Genomic DNA, 22670 nt, shown 5'->3' with positions numbered 1-22670 from the left:
TTTAAACTCTTAGCTAAACATAAAAAACTGAATTTTATGGAAAGAGATAAGCCAACATGTACTATCATACCTGATAATACATGTACAGTAGTTTCAGTGAGCATTCACTGAAGCCAGAACACAAATGAACACTCTTAAATAACTGATGCATCGCTATGTAGGTTTGAGTTTATGAGGTCTTCAGTGATTAACTTAATCCCTCAGCCTAATTCCAGACTGTAACAGAGTAGATCTAAAATCTAAACATAGAACCTTAAATGAACTAATTAGTAAACACAGCTTCAGATGATCAAATATTTAAACCTCATGAGCCTTTAAAGGCCTTCATAACACAAACTAAATGATAGTTTATCGCAATTTTTTTGGAAAACGTAAAGGGATAGTTTACTAAAAAAAAGAACAATTTAATCACAAATTTAATCAAGTGGATCTATATTATTGAGTTTCCTTTTTTTTCTGTTAAACACAAAAGAAGATATTTGGTAGAATGTTACAAACCTGTACCTTCGACTTCCATAGTAGGAAAAACAAATACCATGGAAATCAATGGTTACAGGCTTCCAACATTTTTCAAAATAACTTCTTTTCAGCTCAACAAAATGAAGAACCTCAGTCAGGTTTGTGAGGGTGAGTAAATGATGATAGCATTTTCAATATTGGGTGAATTATCCCTTTTTCAGGATAAAAACTGTTGTCTGAGCCAACACGGCTTCCTGCCCTGCATTTGAGCAACTGGAGGCTTATTCATCACTACCTTGCAAGCCGACAGTTAAGTTAATAAAATAACATTAATCATATAGCTAATACAGGCCCGTATCCAAGGGGGGTCAGGTGGTTCGAAAGACCCACCCCTCAATGACAACGATAAAGAATTTGTCCCATACATGAGCTCATTTGTCCTATTTTGCCTGCTACACTTTAATAAATTGTGAAAATAACCCATTTAAGACTAAGCAGAATCCTCTGTTGACCGTCACATCAGTATGACTACAGATACTTACTAACTACTTAAATTTATTTACCACAGTGAGTCAGGACCTCAGTTTAACGTATCATCCAAAAGACAGCACTCACTAAGCAGTATAGAGTCCTCATCACTGTACTCGTCACACGTTGGGTGCCCCTGCTGGTCTCATTAACACCACTTCCGGCAGCAACCTAGCTTTCCCATGTGGTCTCCCATTCAGGTACTGACCAGACACAGTCCTACTTAGCTTCAGTAGGCAACCATCTGAGAGTTGAAGAGAGCTTGCTGCCGGCTAATCTGTTTTAGCTCATGCAAACTATTATTTTTCATGAGTCTTTCATGAATCTTTTACTATTGTATTGTTTTTTTAAGAGAAAACATTTTACGAGTAATTTTTATTCTAAACCTCGGACCTGTTCTTGAAACAAAAAAATGACTGATAAAACGTGGATCGTGTTAAAATTAATATAATATGAATACTGATTTGGCTGTTGTTGTTATCCAAGAATTTTCAATCAAATGTACTTTTTTTTTTACAAGAGAGGCTAAAAAAATCATGAAGCTCTTTTATTATTATTATTATTATTATTATTATTATGTTTTTTTTTTTAATTATTCAAATAGCCAAAATCTGACTGTGGAAAGTTGAATGTGCTGGCCAGTTTGTTATTCGCCTAACAAATTACAATAGGCTACATTTTTTAATTTAAAACATTAAAAGATTCATATTTTTTTCTAATGATACATGATGTAATAAATTTGTAATTTAAAAATAAGTATTTATTCATATTTCTTTATTCTAAATCTTTAGGAAATAAAGATAAAAAATGTGGTGGTGCAGTGGGTAGCATGATCGTCTCACAGCAAGAGGGTTGCTGATTCGAGCCCCGGCTGTGTCAGTTGGCATTTCTCTGTGAAGTTTACATGTTCTCCCTGTGCTCCCCATGGGTTTCCTCCGGGTCTTCCGGTTTCCCCCCAGTCCAAAGACATGACTTTAATAAATGCGGACATGACTATATAAAGACATGCGGTACAGGTAAATTAAACAAGCTAAATACAAGAGTGTATGGGTGTTTACCAGTGTTGGGTTGTGGCTGGAAGGGCATCCGCTACATAAAACATATGCTGGATAAGTTGGCGGTTCATTCCGCTGCGGCGACCCCTGATTAATAAGGGACTAAGCCAACAAGAAAATGAATGAATGAATGAATTAATGAAAAACTGTGGTTATGATGACCACCCAACAAACTAATTCAGCTAAAAATAGTGCTTAAAAGTGCTTAAAATCGCCCAATTAAATAGAAAATGAGGCGAATAACTGCAAAAAGGTCCATATTTTTAGTAAAATGAACCACCCCTTTCACCAGGTTTGCTACAGGCCTTTGATATTTTATGTGCGTTAGATAAGAAGCTGAACAGTAAACAGTTAATATAAGCATGTAATTGATCTGCAATTACAGATTCATTCTGCAACTCTCGCAAAATGGCGTCCAGGCGCACAGTGAGCTGCTGTCATCATATCTCCGAGAGCCCGCGCACACACCTGCGCATCACCGCGTCCACAGACTGACATCCAGAGATAAACATGATCAAACACTTCAAAATCACTCAAAGAAACACCACTGTGAGCACGAAAATGAGTTACTAATACAATCTGTTAGATTTCAATATGCTTTATTGCTTTATATTATTTAAAAAACACACGATTGTCAGTGGCCATTAGATGCCTTCGTTCGCTAAGAGAACTGAGACAGTTTTTTCCCAGATTTATGTATCTACTGCAGTATGAGATGGGCTATTTAAAATATATATTCATAAAATACATAAAACATTGCTATACGACAAAGGTGTTTTCAGTGGAAAGGCGACTGTCATCTGTGATCCCCCTTTATTGATTAGATATTGATTAATGGTCTGGTCTAATTCCGTGAAGAATGGATAAATAAGGCACGCAAAGGAAAAGATTTGCTTCTGATACTCCATGCTTCAATATTTGATCCTTCCTGAGTGCTTTTTATATCAAATATAAGCCAGTGTTGCTGTTACAGGCCTATTATAATCTGCCATAATGAATGAGCATCTCTCTCACCAGGCTCGTGTATCCCGGGATTGTCGCTCATCTCCAGCACGAGCAGCTCGCGACCCTCAAAGCTCTCTCCTACAGTGTAGATGCGGGTGATGGATGGACACTGCAGCCACACGGCCACCAAAGATTTGCGCATCTCCTCATAGCGGTGGTACTCAAAGGAAATTCCGTTTTCTCCCGCAGCCTCCCTAACCGAGGCCAGTGCCAGCATCAACACAGCCCCGCAAAACACCGCCGCCCTCATAGCTCTCTAGACACTCGGCGCTTATCTGCCTGTCGCGTATTTCTTTTCTGTGTCTCTTGGCACTGATGTCCGTCCTGTTCTCTGCGCTGTCCGCTTCTTTCTCTCTCGTTTTTTCCTGTGTCTTGACGTGATGCGTGCGTGTGCGCGAGTCCTGACTACCTGTTTAGCTGCGGGGGCGCGCGTAAGAGATAGTGCTCAAATTACACAAGCGAACGCGCGCGCCCTGCATGGGCGTTGCTTATGAAGAGGGGTCTGGATGCAGACCTGGTGCAGTGCAATCTGAGCTGCATTCAATGCTTTTTAATGCGCTCACCTAACCCCACCCCTAACCCTACCCGTCACAGTGACGTCACTTACTCCATTGAGTGCCTTGTGTCTGACATTGCATAGCTGAGTGATGCAATCTCAGCTTGCCACATAAAGGCTGCATCCCGATACTATTGCTTATGACATGAAGAATGGGTTCTCTATATACATATATATATATTTAATTTTTATTTTTTTTGATATATATATTTGTGAGCAATTTACATTTTCATTATGTAAATAATATATATACCTTTGACAGTGACCTAAAAGACTACCTTGCATAAGTAGAAGTATTGTAATAGGCTAATATTAAAATAATTAAATGTTTAAAAGTAAAACCTACATTACCATAAATATTAACACAGCTCATTTATGTTAAGTAGTTGGGCTAAAAACTATATTTAAAACATTAAAAATTGATTAGTGTAAAAATTCTACAGAACGTATTTTAATATCTCATTTTATTAATTTTTTATTTTCTAATTATATGGTGTATAAAACGGTACATTTAAACTCACACACTATAGTCAATTTTAGCATGCCTGATTCACCTATACCGGATGTCTTTGAACTTGTGGGGGAAACCCGAGCACTCGCCCCACACGAATACGGGGAGAACATGCAAACTCCACACAGAAACGCCAACTGACCCAGCTATGAGCCGAACGTGCTATCCACTGAGCCACTGCGTCGCCCGCACCGTAACCCAACATGTGTAAATGATTAGTGATGGGCAAGGTGAAACTGTGATCAACAACCTCATATAAGAAGAGAGAGTGTGTGTGTGCGTGTGTGTGTGTGTATACAGTGCTCAGCATAAATGCGCACACCCCTCACAGGACTTTTAAATGAATATTTTTATATGCTGCCATATAATAATGTGTTTTGTGCATTAGCCAGTACAAAAAGCCAAAGCTGGAACTAATTTAACAAAAAACTAGGATCAGAATGCAAAAAGTAGACCCATATGAATATGTTGAGGAAAATATTAAATGAAATGTTTATAAATGAAGAGAAGCTTTTTTTTTTTTTTTTTTTTTGCAATAACTTGTTTGAATGTCAGATGTTAGGTGACCAAACTCTTGATTTAATCCATTGAAACGTTTGGTTTAAATGCACCATAATACATTATCCATAATCACTAAGAAATTGATTAAAAATATATATTTTCAAAGGGGAGTGTACTCATTTATGCTGATACACATAGAGTCAAGGCTGAAATTATTCATACCCCTGGAAAACTCTGACTTAAAGTTACTTTCCTTCAACCAGCAAGTTTTTTTTTTGTTATGATTGGAAATGACACAGTCTTCTCCCAAAGGACAATGTGCAAGAGGCATCATTCTGGAAAAAAAATATTTCTCAGCTTTTATTTACATTTGAACAAAAAGTGTTCATGTTCAAAATTATTCATATCCTTCTCAATAATCAACAGAAAAACCTTTAAATGTTTGTTTACAGCAATCAAACTCTTCCCATAATTGCTGGCCAGCTTTTTGCATGTCTCAGTTGTATTTTTGTCTATTTATCTTTAGAGATGAGCTCAACTATTTCAGACTGAAGCATGGTCTTCCCATCACGCTGATCTTTAACTCCCTCCACAGATTCTCAATTGGATTTTAGTCAGGACTCTGGCTGGGCCACTGCAAAACCTTAATGATTTTGTCCGCTAGCCATTTCTTTACCACTTTTGCTGTGTGTTTTGGGTCATTGTCGTGCTGAAATGTCCACTGGCCAAGTTTCTCTGTAGACTGTCTAATGTTGTTGTTGAGATTTTTGGGGCATTGCTCCTTTTTCAGGGTGCCATTTACTGTGATTAGGTTCAACAGTGGTTGAAAAACACCCACCAAAACATTAGTTTCCCACCACTATGTTTTACAGTGGGGATGGTGTTCTTAAAGTTGAAGGCTTTCCTTTTTCCACCAAATGAAGGCTACATCATTATGGCCAAACAATTTTTGTTTCATCTGACCATAAAACAGAAGACCAGAAGTCTTCTTTGTCTAAACGAACATCTGCAAAGGCCAAGCAGGCTTTGTGCGCCTTCCCTGAAGAAGTGGTGTCCTCCTTGGTCTGTGATTGTGATCAAGAAGGCCTTGATGGTAATGTTTGGATTCTTTTTTTACATTTCTCACTATCCTCCTGGCCAGGGCACCTGTGCCTTTTGGCTTCCAACCAAATCTTCTGAGATGTTTCACAGTGCTGAATTTCTTGTAACTTTATATGATGCTTTCTACTGTGGCAACTGGAACTTTTAGTTTAAAACATTTAGATATGGTCTAATAGCCTTTTACTGACTTGTGAGCAGCCACAGGTCTTCACTAAGCTCCTTTGTATCAGCCATGACGGTCAACAAATCAACAGCAGAAAGCTTCTGTTTTTCACCTGTTGGGTTGATTAAAACAGCTGTTCCCAATGAATCAAAGTAATTAAGACGCTTTAGAAAAGGTTGGGCTGTCTGGAATGGTATAGAACAAGGGTCACCAATCTCGGTCCTGGAGGGCCGGTGTCCCTGCAGGGTTTAGCTCCAACTTGCCTTAACACACCTGCCTGGATGTTTCAAGTACACCTAGTAAGACCTTGATTAGCTTGTGTTTGATTGGGGTTGGAGCTAAAATCTGCAGGACACCGGCCCTCCAGGAACAAGTTTGGTGACCTTTGGTATAGAACATGGGTCTCAAACTCCATGAAGGGTCGCAGCTCTGCACAGTTTTGCTCCAACCCTATCAAACACAGCTGATCCAAATAATCGAGGTGTTCAAAAGAGTCTTGAACACCTTGATTAGTTGGATTAGGCGTTAATAAAATACAATAAATAGGAAATTTAATAAATAGTATAAATAATTCTCGTTAACTTCTGGCCGCAACCATATTCAATCTAGCAACAACCCTGTTTATCCGTCTGTCTTTGCGGTCAGTTTTGACCGGCCCTTGTCGATTTAATGAATAGTACAATGGCGAACGCGGCAAGTATAAAAGCTCGTCCGTTTCGTGAGGTGCGCACGCACTCAGCGGAGGTGCGCGATGTGGCAACAGGCAAAAGTATAAGTCCAGCTTTACTCTAGCACTAACAGTTGCTTTGTACAATTAGCACTTTTTGTGTATATTGCCTCTTTTTGAATCGCTGAATTCCTCAATTGTACGTCGCTTTGGACAAAAGTGTCTGCTAAATGTAAATATATTTACATTTACATTTACACATGGGGTGCAACCACAGAGTCAATGTTCTTGTAAATCTGTTTTTATTTTTATTTATTATTATTTTTAAGTTGTCTTCAAATGAACAAGCTAACAAATAAATTAGCTTTTTCCCCTCATGAACCATAAAACAGAATGATTTGATATGTGTTGCATATTGTACATTAACATTCCTGGTGTTGTCACTGTGTAAAGTTACAAAATTCAGGAATTTTGCAAGAAAAGAAATCGTGTAAGGCAACAAAGCAAAATAAGCCATAACAAAAATAACAATTTAAAACATTGCATCTTTGTTTAGGTGAAAGTAAAGTGCTTTTAAGGAATGATGTCATCATTATTTGAAACCGAAGAATGATTGTAATAATGGAAAGCACAGAAAACAGGCACAATTCCTAAAAACCAGTCTGTCGGAGAACTGTGACCAGTGGTCTAAAGTTGTTTGTGGGACATTTTCCCTTTTCAAAGGCACATATTCTCTAAGAATCTGGAAATGATTTAAAACGATTCAGTCCAATATTAAATACTTTACAATGAATGTGTGCAGCGGGAGGCATCAGATCAACCAAAGCCCTCACAGAAGTTCATAAGAGCTGAGAGATTCTAGATGATGGTGAAGCATCATTGTGTGTGATTTCTGCCGTTCAGTCGCTCTTCACAGTTTTACGATGCGAGTAATGTTTGTTGAACTGGAAATCGGTGTTGAAAAGTCTGTCCCACCAGGTGAATGTAGAGCCATAGTTGCCAACAAAATTCATGTGGTGGAAATCATGAAAACGAGCTCCAGCGTAGAACGGAATCAGATGCAGGGGGTTCAGAGGAATGTCGTAACCACTAAAATGAGGGCAAAAGAGGGAAAGGAATGTCAAAAAAATGAAGCATATAAAACAATCATCAATCTACTTCAAATACCATCTGTTGTTATACCATATGCTAGGGACACCTGGTGGTCAAACTGAGAACAACAACAAGAACTCTAGCATGCATTGGAATTTTTTTAACATTAAGTTAAAAGAATAACCTATAAATGCACTTACTATATCTAAATACACTCACCGGCCACTTTATTAGGTCCAACTGCTTGTTAACACAAATTTCTAATCAGACAATCACATGGCAGCAACTCAATGCATTTAGGCATGAGGACATGGTCAAGACGATCTGCTGCAGTTCAAACCGCATCAGAATGGGGAAGAAAGGTGATTTAAGTGACTTTGAAACTGGCATGGTCTTTGGTGCCAGACGGGCTGGTCTGAGTATTTCAGAAACTGCTGATCTGATGGGATTTTCACGCACAACCATCTCAATGCCTTGTTGATACCAGAGGAGTCAGAGGAGAATGGCCAGACTGGTTGCAGATGATAGAAAAGCAACAGTAACTCAAATAACCACTCGGTACATTCGAGGTATGCAGAAGAGCATCTCTGGCGTCAACACGCCCAATTGATGGGCTACAGCAGCAGAAGACCACACCGGTTGCCACTACAGTCAGCTAAGAACAGGAAACTGAGGCTACAATTCGCTCAGGCTCACCAAAATTGGACAATTCTGCTTCGACATTCAGAGGGTAGGGTTTGAATATGGCGTCAACAACATGAAAGCAATGGAACAATCCTGCCCTGTATCAATGGTTCAGGCTGGTGGTGGTGGTGTAATGGTGTGGGGAATATTTCCTTGCCACACTTTGGGCACATTAGTACCAGTTGAGCATCGTGTCAACGCCACAGCCTACCTGAGTATTGTTGCTGACCAAATCCATCCCTTTATGACCACAGTGTACCCTTCTGCTGATGGCTACTTCCAGCAGGATAACGCACCATGTCATAAAGCGTGAATCATCTCAGACTGGTTTTTTGAACATGACAATGAGTTCACTGTACTCAAATGGCCTCCACAGTCATCAGATCTCAATCCAATAGAGCACCTTTGGGATGTGATAGAACGGGAGATTCACATCATGGATGTGCAGCCGACAAATCTGCAGCAACTGCGTGATGCTATCATGCCAATATGGATCAAAATATCTGAGGAATATTTCCAGGACCTTGTTGAATCTTTGGATTAGGCAGTTTTGAAGGAAAAAGGGGATCTAACCCGGTACTAGTAAGCAGTAAAACTGATTCGAAATCAGGTTAAACCAATGAAACCTATTCAGTGATTCATTTGGATTTTATAATATTACATAGTTCTTTATTACTATTCAAATTTCCGAACATTTCAAAACAGTTAGGAATAACAAAGCCCTATCTACTGTAATCACATGAGCTTGCCAATACGATGCATGCTTTGAACCACTGATTCCAAACAAAAGATTCATAAGAGTTCCATAGCTTCACAAAGCAGTGTTTTGAAAGCAGCCATCACTAGTAATCGGAATGTAATATTGGCTGTGGATTATAGACAGCTAGGTATATTTCGTATAAATTGTAATCAGTTACTAGTTACAAATGACATGGCCAAACTTGTAGTAAGTAATGCAGTCTCTTACATTACACATTAATCATAATGTAACCTGACTACTTTAAGATTACTTTTGTGCTAACCAAATTTGATGTCATATAAATAATTATGAGTCCTGACTTAAACCTAATTGAGAATCTGTGGAGGGAGCTAAAGATAAGGGTGATGGCAAGAGGACCCTCCAACCTGAAAGACGAATAGCTAAAACTACTACTAGTGACAGGCTAAAAGCTGGTTAGCAATTATACAATGCATTGTGAGTGCTGTAATATAGTAATAAAGGCTTTTCTATTGATTATTGAAAAGAATTTGAATAATTTTGAACATGCCACTTTTTGTTCAAATGTAAATGAAAGCGGATAATTTTTTTCCCACAACGATGCCTCTTGTCTTACTATCTTTTGGGATAAGTAACTAAGTGAGAATTTGCCAGGGGTATGAAAAATTTTGGGCGCTGATATTGTGCACACTTCCACGTCCCCCACCCTCTCCACCGAAAAAATACAAAGGATAGCGAACATGTATCAGAAGTAGGTTTATTACGGAAAAAAAAGTTAACATTTAAAAAAGAGAAATCAATGAATTTGTGAACAATCAACTGTTGTTGTGTGTATATATAAATATATGTAATCATGTAATCCATAAAAACGTAAATGTGGTCTGATTATTTTAAAAACTACTCTTATTACAAATACTTGTTTTTTTGGAATCTGATAACGTAATCTAGATTACATATAATCCATTACTACACACAGAGATGAGAAGTAACAAAGTACAAATACTTCGTTACTTTACTTAAGTAGATTTTTCTGGTATCAGTACTTTACTCCACTATTTTATTTCTGACAACTTTTTACTTTTACTTCTTACATTTTTACACAAATATCTGTACTTTCTGCTCTTTACATTTTTTAATTAGACTTGTTACTTTTGTTTTGATGCGTTTTGTGCCACAATATATATTATTTCTTGTCATAGCGCAATTTGAACGCCTTTTCGATTCTGTTAATCTTTTTTTTTGTCATTGCATGCCTGGGTGCTGTGGTTCGCAGCTTTGTCAACCTCTGATTGCACACCGTAGGCTTATTTTTTTAAGTTTACCATTGGAATGGCTAATGTGGATGAGACTGAGGGAGTCCATGATGTAAACATGACTGATATCATGTTTATGCCGGGTTTATGACACATTCCTGTTCAAATCTGGCATATAAATTGGGTTAAAGTCTTTTGTCCACTTCCGACTATGGTGTAGTTATAAATACAGTATATAGGCAGAAGAATTAAGTTTTAGATTATACAAATGAGTATGGCAGCTGTTCTTAATAGCCGTAAAGTTAAATTTAGCGCCCAGGTGATGATACAAAGGGCAACTTTTTGTGCGGTGTTGTACAAAATTGTAGAGTGATGTTGCTTGCCTGCTTTGCTGCTGAATATTGGTAACAAAATATTTGCCAAAAATTCTAAATGCTAGTTATTTTGTATAGATGTATACATAATGTGAGGTGTAGTTACCACCGTGAAACTAAAACAGGTATAGTAATGAATACTTTTTACTTAAGTACATTTTTCAGGCCGTACTTCATTACCTTTACTTGAGTACAAAAGTGTAGTCAGTACTTCAACATTTACCAGAGTCATTTTAAACATGAGTATCTGTACTTCTACTTGAGTAAAGGATGTGTGTACTTTTGCCATCTCTGACTACACAGCCCTGATTATAGACAGCTTCGGTGATTATGCCTTTTTGAAACTGACTATAAAGCATTATATAACAAAAAGAACCTTTATGTACAGCATTTACTGTGTGTAACTGGGTAGAGGCAGAGACTTCAGAGTCTGACTATATTTGTGGTTACATATTTATGTTGTCTCAACATAAACATCTTGATTCTATAACTAATGCTATGAGGTTGTAGAGTCAAAGTTTTGGCGTTTTGAGATATGAAAAATACTTTCAAATATGTCATTTGAATTTTCAAAGATGAGTAAAGTGAGCCTTTTCAGAGTATACACAGGAATCAGAGAGTGAAATTCAATTATTTTTAAGACCTTTTTAAGACTCTTTTCAGACATTTTAAGACCTTATAACCACGTTAGGTTTCAACCGGAAAAACTGGTGAAATTTTAACTCACAGTATATTTACTAAATATTAATGTAAGAAACTAATCCAAAACTAAAACATTATATGTATACACTGAATAAAAATCTATTAAATCTAGATAATTCAGCAGCTTGGCGCCTATAGAACTGCAGAAATAATGGTGTTGCATTGGTTTCAGCAGTAAACAAAGCAGCATGATATCAAATCTAGCAGGATTTTCTTGATTTCATAAACTACACAGCATCCTGATAGTCGCAGATTTATATCAGAATGTATATCAGAAAAATAGCTTTAAAGACTTTTCAATACTTTTTAAGGGCCTTAAATTTCTCTACATTGATTTATCAACTTTTTAAAACACTGCGGACACCTTGCTTTTAATAAATAAATGTCCTAGATCTTTTATTATATGTGATGTCATGTAGATGTGTATTAAATAAGCAGTTTTAAGAATAGTTTCTCCTTGTGGCTCAGTATGTTATTATCAGCAATACTGTGTTTACGTAGCAAAACATTGATCCAGACTACAGCTTTTCTGCATAATTGCAGTGCAGTTACCTGTGAACATCAATGGTTTCCAGCAGGCGGAAAGTGACCCAGGCCCACAGTAAGATCATATGATTGCAGAAGACCATGATGCCAATGAAGAATCCAGCGCCCAGAATCAAAGTCTCAAGAGGGTGGGCATATTCTGCCTGCATGCCAAATGGAGACTAAAACACAAACATAGATTATAGATCAAGAATCACAATTAAAACTACAACGAAACAAAAATGTGAGTTAAATTTGAGTTTACATTTGAGTAAAAATAAACTACAACTTATATATATATATATATAATGCATTTTGAAAATGGAGATAACTGACTCTTGAAATAATCTGGCAATCAAGCATAAATTGTTAAGAGCAAAATGGCTAAGATGGCCAATCTAATGAAAATAAAACTGGAAAAGTACTATTACTTTACACAGAAGTAACAAAGCATGAGCGAATTTTAAATCTTCATTTTAAATGGTCGAAAACTGAATTTTAATAAGAAACCAAACATTTGGGGATTGAAAGGAATGATATACATTAAATGACTGACAATAATGACTAGTGATAAGTCATATTTTGCATATTCGGCATAAAACTGATAATGAATGTGTACATATTTTAATTTCTCTAAAACCCTTTCTGCCTATTTTTACAATAGAAAAAAATACTAATTGCTAACTGAGCAAATGAATTACTATACTATAAAAAAGGTAGTTCTTTCTATTTTTCTTCATTGTGTCTTGTTTATTATTTTCATTTAACAAGGATATTGATACAGCATGTGCATGGCTGGTCTGTGCTCAACATTAGTAATTCGGTTACAGTTCTGTCATCACTTATTCGATTTTCTTCCTTCCAAACCTCAGGAACTTCATGACCATGTGTTTACACTTAATTTCACTGACACAGAAAAAGACTGACATGTTTTTAAAGCTACTGCTTTTGCACTTCAGGCATCTTAAAATCCATCTGTTGATCTCAATCAATTTTCAGACTTTTTTCATCTCTAAAACACTGTTTGGGACCATTATTACTATATGATGAAGAAATGAACAAATTCACCAACACATTTGTGAAAGTGGGTCAACTTACAGTGAAGTCGTGATGGACTTTATGAATGTATTTGTAGATACTGCGATGATGTAGAGCTCGGTGGAGAAAGTAATGCCATGTGTCTTCAATTACAGCACAACCAAAACACTGGGCCAGTAGAAAAGACCTGAGATGGTGAGAGAGATACAATACAAAAATGAAAACAAGGCCTACTTGCTTCAAAAAAGGTTTTACTTATAGCTTCAAGTTCATAGGCCTTTGAAAGTTCTCATAAAAAAATAATGGAATCAGTATTTTTAAAGTATTAAAAGATTATTATTTTTTCATTGGTTTGAATGTTGAATAAATGACTCACTCATAAAGACTTCACTTTTGTCATTACTGGATGAATCAGTGTTTTTGAATGAATCTCTTGATCTAATGATTTGGTAACTATTTATTTTATTTATTACATGTCACCACCTACTGGTGTAACAGTGTAGTTGATATACAATTCATTTGAAGTTAATTTTAAAAGGTAATTAAGCCCATGACACTCCAAGTCGACGTCAAAGAGCTACAGGTAGTAGTGGTGTAACGGATCACAAATTTCAAGGTTCAGATCACATTATGTTTTTTTTAGTCACGCATTGGACCATTTTTCGGATCATCCAAAAAGGGAGGAGACAAATGCAATTAGCTTTTTCATTTATTACAAAAACAGTACTGCAAGAAACCTGTGGTTTTAACAAATAGAACTTAGAACCTGCAATTTTATTAAAAATAAAATGAATAAAAATAATCAGCTCAAAATAAATTGTAAAATATTCAGAACTGTGAAAAATTCACCGTTACCACTACTGTTGCTGATAACGCTAAATGTGGAAATCTAACATTATAATTTGTACAACCCATATTTATTTTTAATCTCATTTTGAATAAATGATTTAGTTAATCACTCATAAAACTTGATGTTTTATTGCTAGATGTGTCATTTTTGAAGAATTTTTCAGTGGCATATTGCTGATGGCTGGTTGTCATCACCTATTGGCTAAATAATGTAATTGCTGCCTACAACTTTCATTTATAAGCGTCTTTAAATGCATATGACAGTGATTTTAATATTTACCATAAATTGTTCTCCCAGTACTTCTGTGTTATTTGACTGTTTGTAACTTCACAACGAACTCAAAAGACTAAAGACTCAATCTCTTTCTTGATTTTTGCAATTTCAGGTTTGAATGCAGCAATTCTAAGGATTAATAAACACATGCAAATCACCATCATTTATAATTTATGTTGCATGGTTGTTGAGATCCCGATCGTTTAATGATTCATTGTGCAACTTACACTGAATCCCGAATAACCTAACATGACTTCTTCCGTCATTGTTATATTTTCCTAGAAAGCCTAAATGTTAAAAGCCTAAATGATTTGAATGACATAAGAGGCGATCTCTCCGAGATCAATACAAATTTAGGATTAATCTACCAGTAAAAAATTGTATTAATCCGCGGACCATGTGTGTTCTGAACCGTGGGTTGTGATACGTACGAATCAACTGAGATCAAATGAGAAAAAAAACAACTAGCACCAACGAAACCCAACTATGTTGTCGCCTCAAGTTGGACCACATCTGGACCAAAAAGCTGTGCGTTAACACAATCGAACAAAAGACTGAGACCCTATTTTCAAAACAGCACTTTTTTCTAACTTTCTACTTTTTTCGGTTTCGCTGTTTGTCCACACAAAAACAGTATCAGGTCAGGTGACCGTTCAACCGAAGGATGATAAAACAATCAAGCGAATATTAACTGTAAATACATTGAAGTAAATGTTTCTCATTTTAATTTAGCTTATCTTGATTTATGAAAATAATTCTACTGAAAGTAAAAATTGAATTAAAACTACACAGACATTGAAAATCTATTCAACTTGATAAAAATGCAATTCAATCCCTAAATCTTACATAAAATGTTTCGCCTAACAACATCAGCGTGCGTCCTTTTCTCCTTTTTTGATTAGCCAACATCTGTGGGTTCACACTAAATGCGGAAGATGAGAATGACCAATAATTGTATCATGTATTCCACATTGTTCAACCACTGGATGGTAATTTGCATGTTGTATGCACTCCTTTTGTGATCCTTCTTTGCTTGAATTGTTTTCTTGTTATGTCACTTCACTACGTCACACTCATGCTCTGATACGTTGCTGAATATCCAGTCAAAGTACTTTCTTTAGCTGAGGATCAGACGGCAATTCGATATGCTGAATCGGGCCTACAAGCCATGATATTAACCCTGACAAGAGCTGACTTATGGAGATCACAAAACCAACTAGCCTAATTGACGAAACGATGAAACCCAATGGCTGACCGTCAGCTTGGTGTGTTCCGGCCCTTAGGGGTGATGGTTTTTGTTAAAAATTATGGCCAGCATTTGTTAAGAAAGAGGAATATGAATGAGTGTGCAATGAAAATTGTGGTTACTGCATAATAGGACAATAGTTTATTTTTTTCAATCCAAAATATTTTATTATCATTGACATAAGGTCTTTAATTAACCATGTTTTTTTATTTGAAATCTTTTATTTTTTAATTACTACGTACTTAATTTTTCTTTAAAACTAATATTTTTGATTGAATAATAAAGAAACAAATCTAACTCCATAGTATACCAGAAATGAAGAATTAATTAATTCATTTTCTTTTCGGCTTAGTCCCTTTGTTAATCTGGGGTCGCCACAGCGGAATGAACCGTCAATTTATCCAGCATATGTTTTACGCAGCGGATGCCCTTCCAGCTGCAACCCATCACTGGGAAACACCCATATTCTCTCATTCACACACACATACACTACGGACAATTTTAGCCTACCCAATTCACCTGTACCGCATGTCTTTGAACTGTGAGGGAAACTGGAGCACCTGGAGGAAACCCACGCGAACATGGGGACACGCAAACCAGCGACCTTCTTGCTGTGAGGCGACAGCACTACCTACTGTGCCACAGCGTCGCCCAGAACTGAAGAATTGCCATTTAGAAATAAGGTTGTCTAATTGTTTGAATCTTTTGATTGATAAATCACGCAGCTCTGAATATGCCTTATTATATATATATATTGTCTTTTTGGAAAGGCCGGTGAGGAGTCCATTACAGTAACCCACCCTGCTGTTGTTAAAAGCATGAACAAGAATCTCTAAGTCCTCACTGGAAACAAAGTATTTAATTCTTGCAGTGTTTTTGAGATGATAGTATGCTGTTTTTATTACTGCTTTGACATGACTACTGGAACTAAGATCTGACTCCAGAATCACTCTCATGAAGTGAGCTGTGTTCTCACCAGCGGGGCATGGTGTCCCAGTCATAAGGAATGCTGAAGAACTCAGTGAAGTAATATGTGCCACAGATGAGCGGTAGCTGAATACAGAAGTGATTAAACAGCAGCATCTTGAAGCACTTCCACTGTTTCTCCCATGTCTCTGGTTTATCCTACAACGACAAAAAAATATGACAAGTTATTCATTGAATAATAATTAATAAATAAAATGCTGAAAGTATTCAAATTAAAACTAAAACACAAAGTAATTCCAAACACACCGGCTGGATCTTATACTTTTGCATGAAAGGGAGAAATTGAAAGATAAATCCAGGCAGGCAGAAGAGGAAATAGATGAGTTCATGGACGATGAGCGAGCCCCAGGTGGCGATCTGGAATTTGGTGTAGTTCTGCAGCATGTGGTTCCACGCGTGTTTAAAAGGTTCCTGCAGCGGATTTTGCGGAAGAAATGAATCCACAAATTCCACCGCCAGAAAGGCTGAAGACAGGATGTTGGCTGTGCCGTTTACCTCCATGACAGCGAGTCAGTGAGACTCTCCGAATGAGTAACTGTATAAACAAATGAAGAGCGATGAGTTATCTGTAGCACAGAAAGACTTGTATGAAGGACAGCGGGTTAATATTGAACTACATCATATCAGGAAAGTGTTAGATAAAAAATATGAATATCAGTCAGAGTCAGATAAGTTCAAAGAGACTCTTGCACAGAGTCCATGTCCAGTTTTTGCAATTAGTTTGTCTTTCAAAGGCAACGTTTCAATGTTAGCATTAGGGATACTCCGATTGATCGGCCAAAGATCAGTATCGGCTGATAATCACATTTCATGACTCAATCGGTTCTCGCCAATCTGGCTCATCTCATGAACCGATCGCAAATGTTTGTTTATGAGTTTACACACAGCAAGTTACATGTGCGCTCAAGACGTGAAGAGGTAAATGATGTGTGCATGCGTGAGCGATCTCTTTGCTCCCAACACAGCAGCTGTCTGGAGCTGCGATCATTTTGCTGCTATAATTGGAGATGAACAAAATATTTGAATGGCCTTGCCTTTTAACATATAAGAACTAAAATTTCGATGTTTTTGAATATTGCAAGTTCACTAAAACCTGGCTCTAAATATTAGGGAAATTATATAAATATATATATTTTATTTTAACTTGACTATATTTAACAATATAACTTGTAATATACATGTTGCAATAAACCATAGTTTACAGGCTTATTTTCTTTTAGGAAAGAAGATCTAATGGATTTATAGGTGCGCATTTTAAATTTCTTATGCTTCAAATATGCACTTCAAACTTTTTCTTCATGTTGAATTCTTCTTCCATCATTTGCATCGTTTCCAAAAAAATGTATTATCTGCTTTATCTATAATTTTCTGTAAAGCTGCTTCAACCATTACACTAAATATTTATAAGAGACATGTTTAGGGGATATATACAACATTCTTAATTAAGGAGAGATTTCCACTTTATCATACTTGAAGGGAAAATGTGCTTTATGCAATATAGCAAAGTTATATAAAGCTTGAAGCATTAGAATCAGTACTCTGTATCGGCCGATCACCATGACAAAGAATCGAAACCTGACATCGGCTGCAAAAATCCTGATCGAATCATCCCTAGTCAATATCACAAAAATATATTTCATCTTGTAAACTAAAAGACAGAATCATTTGAGTCAAAGTTTAGTAAAGCTGAATTGAAGTCAAATTGTACTGTGTTGTATTGTAAAAAAACAATCATAACTAAATCATAAAAGTAAAACAAACACATTTTTGTAACTAGAAATAAAATCAACTTTGACTGTAAATACACTGAAGGTAATGTTTCTCATTTAATTGCTGATTTAATAAAATAATTACAACACAATTAAAAAAATAAATAAAAACGGCAAATGCAGTAAAATCTAGTACAAAATGTAAAAAAATATTTAAAAAACAAAAAAATCATAAAATAAAACTTAAGTTAGATTAAAAATACAGCCCAGGTGCTGCTAGACCTTTAAGATATGAGCTTTACTATATAAAAAACAAATATCACAAAATAAATTATATATAAAAACTTTAATTCACAAAATCTTCCGATTATTAACTATGATATTTTAATAACCATAGATTACAAAACAAGCTTCTCAGGTTTAGGCATGAGCTGGAATAATATTCTGACGGTATGATAACCTTAGATAAAAATATCATGGTTTAATGGTATTGTGATTACTGCTCTAAAATACGTTCTTTTTTTTAAATACCTGGGAAAAAAAACTAAAACTTTTTCCCTTTTAAACACAATATATTTTATTTTGAGAAACATTTAAAATATTTTGAAGCAGTTAACATGTCAGGCTAAATAATTAAAATGAACCATTGACTTCTGCTGTCTTCATTAGTTTCAAAAACACTGTTTTCTTAACAATTTAAAATGGCATCTTTAGATATCTTTTCTGCTGGAGATACACTTGTCCTAAAAAACAATATATATATATATATATATATATATATATATATATATATATATATATATTGTTTTTTAGGACAAGTGTATCTCCAGCAGAAAAGATATCTAAAGATGCCATTTTAAATTGTTATATATATATATATATATATATATATATATATATATATATATATATATATATATATATATATATATATATATATATATATATATATATATATAGTTTGTAGGAAAGGTAAAGCAGAAAATTTTGGCGGTTTTAAAACCTTGACTTTTCCAAACCGTGGTATACCTTGACAATGGTTATCATTCCATGCCTACTCGGGTTTCATAACAATAAATAATCATAATTACACAAATGCTAACATAAAACACTACAAGTCAACTTGTGACACGGTGCATATATTGTACTTTGAATATTCGGTCTGAAATCGCATGTTGTATGACTTCAAAACAACATTAGCAATATTTAATCAACTGTGAACAATGTTATGCTTTGATATTCATTGGCTGTTAAAGTAATTTACCTATTTAGAATTTGCAAATAATACTTTTCTGTACGGATGCTTCGATCGATCGGCCGGAGATCGGTATCGGCCGATAATCCCATTTTATGACTTGATCGGTACTCGCTAATCTGGCCGATCTCATGAACCGATCGCAAGTGTTCGCTTACGGGTTTACAAACAGAGGTAGATCTATTCTAACTTTTTATGAATTAAATATGCACTTTTTCTTGATTGAGACATGTTGAATTCTTCTTTTGTCATTTGCAATCTTTCTAAATAGTTTTGTTAGTCATTCTTCTTACCAAATTATTTACCTGTCTTATCTATAATTTTCTGTAAAGCTGCCTCTGTCCATGACATGTCCACACACTAAATAGTTATGAGACTTGTTTGAGGGATTATATGCAACATCCTTCATTTATTCTCTACTCTCTACTCAAGTATCATACTTGGAGGGAAAATGAGCAGTATGCAATGTTAAAGTTATATAAAGCGTATATAAAGCTTGAAGCATCAGAATCTGTACTTGGTACTGGATATCTGCACCAAAAATCCTGATGGGAGCATCTCTACTTTTCTGAAATTATGTTATTAGGAAGAAAGTCTTTATGTGCGAATATAAAACCAACTTTAGCTCAATCACAGGAAAGTATTACATACAATATCATGATTAAATATTAGGCTGTTCCATGTTTATTATTTTAATAACCATACATTACAAAACAAGCTTCACAATAAACATAATTACACATAAAATACTACAATTAGTTTACAGGAATGTTTAAATTATTATGGTTAAATATTAGGCTACTCCATGTTTATTAACCAGTCAGGTTCCTAAATCTCATAACATAATAAATACACTTTAAAATGAATACACATGATAAAATCACAATGACAACCTACAAATGACAACCTACAAATATCTCTAAAAACTTTTATGCCTCAAAAGCAAATATCTTTTTAAATAATTTCTCAAATCAACAGGAAGTTCAGCAGTAATAATTATCATTTATTGACTGTGAACAACGTTGTGCTTTGATAGTCATCAGCTGCTAAAGTGATTTACCGGTTTAGAATTGACAAATAATACTTTTTTGAAATTATATTAGTAAAAAGAAAGTCTTTATGTGCGGATATAAAACCAACTTTACCTCAATCGCAGGAAAGTGTTACATAAAATGTTATGGTTAAATATTAGGGTGCTCCATGTTCATTATTTTAACAACCTTACATTACAAAACAAGCTTCTTAATAATCATAATTACACAAATGCTAACATAAACACTACCATTAATCGACAGGAATGTGTAACGTTAAATTATTATGGTTAAATACAAGGTCACTTCATGTTTATTACCCAGTCAGGCTCTTAAATCTCATAACATATTACACTTTATAAGGATACACATGATAAAAATCACAATAATATTATCCTACAAATATTTAATCTCTTCATAATGCAAGTGATTTACCTCTTTAGAATTTGTAAATAATACTTTTCTGAAAAAAGTCTGAATATAAAACCAACTTTAGCTCAATCACAGGAAAGTGTTACATAAAATATTATGGTTAAATATTAGGCTGCTCCATGTTTATTAACCGGTCAGTCTTAAATAACAAAAACTTTAAAATGAATGATGAAATCCCAATAACAGCCATCAAATATTTAATCTCTAAAAACTTTATCCCTCAAAAGCAAATATCGATTGAAATAATCTCTCAAACCAACAGGAAAAGCAGTAATAATGAAATTGATCTTGTTTACATTCTACTGCAGCAGCAACGCTACTTTATGTATTCGAAAAAGCGCAAATATCTTTAATGTAACGTAATATTTATAACATATATTTGTACAACAGACGTGTGAATATATAAGAGTGTTGATTTCTATGTTGACTCACCTGTGAGAAGAAGTCTTCTACCTGCGTTAACAACAGGACGCTTTTAATGTAAAGGAAGTTCGCATATGACCATTGGATGAGGCAAGAGGAGAGGACGAGTGCGGGCAGAAGATGGGCGCTGATTGGCTGAGATGAGAAGGAGACTGACGTGTGCGGGTAGAGGCGGCACTTTGATTGGCTGAGGGAATGAACTGGCGATAGTCAGACCTCGATTTTCCGCAGCATCGCCCAATTAAAAAGCGCGAGTTTGTTTCATAACCTCAACGAACTGAAGCCAGGACTATTTATTTTTATATGACGGGCCTCAAAATATGATCAGTTAAATGTATGTAATGTCTTGGGAAAAATTACATGTTTCATATTATTTTTTAAAAACACTACTGTGTATAATGTGCTGTGCCTGTATGACGTGAATGATTTAGACTTATTTTTAATGTACAAATTAATAAAATAGAAGTTATACATTATATTATAATATATAATTTTACAAAATTGTTCTGTTATGTTAATTACGTTTGTGCTGGATCATCTACTAAATATTAGTATTTAGAATCCATAAATGAATGCCTAGTCATTTAGCTTCTTTTAAATTGTTGTTGCTATAGATACATTCCGACAGTTAGAATCAGTTATTTGCCTCATTTAAAAAAACACCTTACAAGAAGTCACTTACAATCCACTCATCCTGTGATCATCTGTAGAAGCATTGTCTATAAGTTTATTATCTGTTTGTAATTATATTCTATCTCAGATATTATTGTTATGTACATAAATAACTGTTGCTCATTTTATGTATATCTTTTACATAGTTTCACTCTGTTTCAACATACTCAATGTGGCATGGAATTAAGCAGCATTCTCCTACAATCTCACGTGTTGGAAAGAGTTTATCTGTCTGTCTAACTTTGGGAAGAGAGACACCGGAGTGAGGGCAGAACAATTTTATTAACTTAATATAAATGACTGTACTGAATATAAATGATACTATAATATAAATGAATTTATGATATACTATTATACCTCATTATATATTGTTTCAATATTATTTTAATTAAAATATTTTTATTCATATTAATTTTTTTTTACTTTGAATACAATAAATATGCTTAAAATATTGCTTAAAATATTATGGCATCATTACATAAGTTTTAAGCTTGTTTTGTGTATTGTTTTATTTTATTTTTAATACTTATCGTTTATTTGGTTTATTACTCTTTCATCAGTGAAAAATCAATAAATATGAATTTATAAAACGTTTAGTTTATATTGCATTACATTACTGTGTGATGTTTTCCCACTCAATACAGTACTGTACTTTTAATATTAATTCACGGTTTATATATTTTTAATCATTTATTAATTTGTATTACTATTATTTTGTTTACTTATTACTTATTGTTTTTAATAGTAAATACTTTAGAAAAACTATAAAATAATAATGAAAGAATAATACTTGAAATGGGTTAAATGTACTGTTTTATTAAAATTATTCTATATTTAATTGGTCTTTATTATTATCATTA

At 34.9% G+C, this 22670-nt stretch overlaps 2 protein-coding genes across 2 annotated transcripts in view; both read right to left on the bottom strand.

Moving 5' to 3' along the window:
- cpe (carboxypeptidase E) overlaps positions 1–3527 on the bottom strand; it is a 49317-nt gene extending 45790 nt beyond the window's left edge. The window contains exon 1 of the mRNA XM_056460332.1: positions 3057–3527. Within this exon, the coding sequence (XP_056316307.1) occupies positions 3057–3297 (241 nt within the window). The 5' untranslated portion in view covers positions 3298–3527. The remainder of the gene's footprint in view (positions 1–3056) is intronic.
- Positions 3528–6831: 3304 nt separating this feature from the next.
- On the bottom strand, positions 6832–21234 carry msmo1 (methylsterol monooxygenase 1). Its single transcript, XM_056460344.1, has 6 exons — positions 21148–21234; positions 16535–16823; positions 16278–16426; positions 12993–13119; positions 11922–12076; positions 6832–7635 (listed from the first exon to the last, which is right to left on the bottom strand). Exons 2-6 carry the CDS (start codon positions 16787–16789, stop codon positions 7446–7448), a joined length of 876 nt encoding a protein of 291 aa, XP_056316319.1. The 5' UTR covers positions 16790–16823; positions 21148–21234; the 3' UTR covers positions 6832–7445.
- Positions 21235–22670: the final 1436 nt, after the last annotated feature.

Source organism: Danio aesculapii, chromosome 1 (genome assembly GCF_903798145.1).
Source record: "Danio aesculapii chromosome 1, fDanAes4.1, whole genome shotgun sequence".
Lineage (NCBI taxonomy): Eukaryota > Metazoa > Chordata > Actinopteri > Cypriniformes > Danionidae > Danio > Danio aesculapii.
The sequence above is the reverse complement of the archived record's forward strand: the minus strand, read 5'-3'. Positions and strand labels throughout refer to the sequence as shown.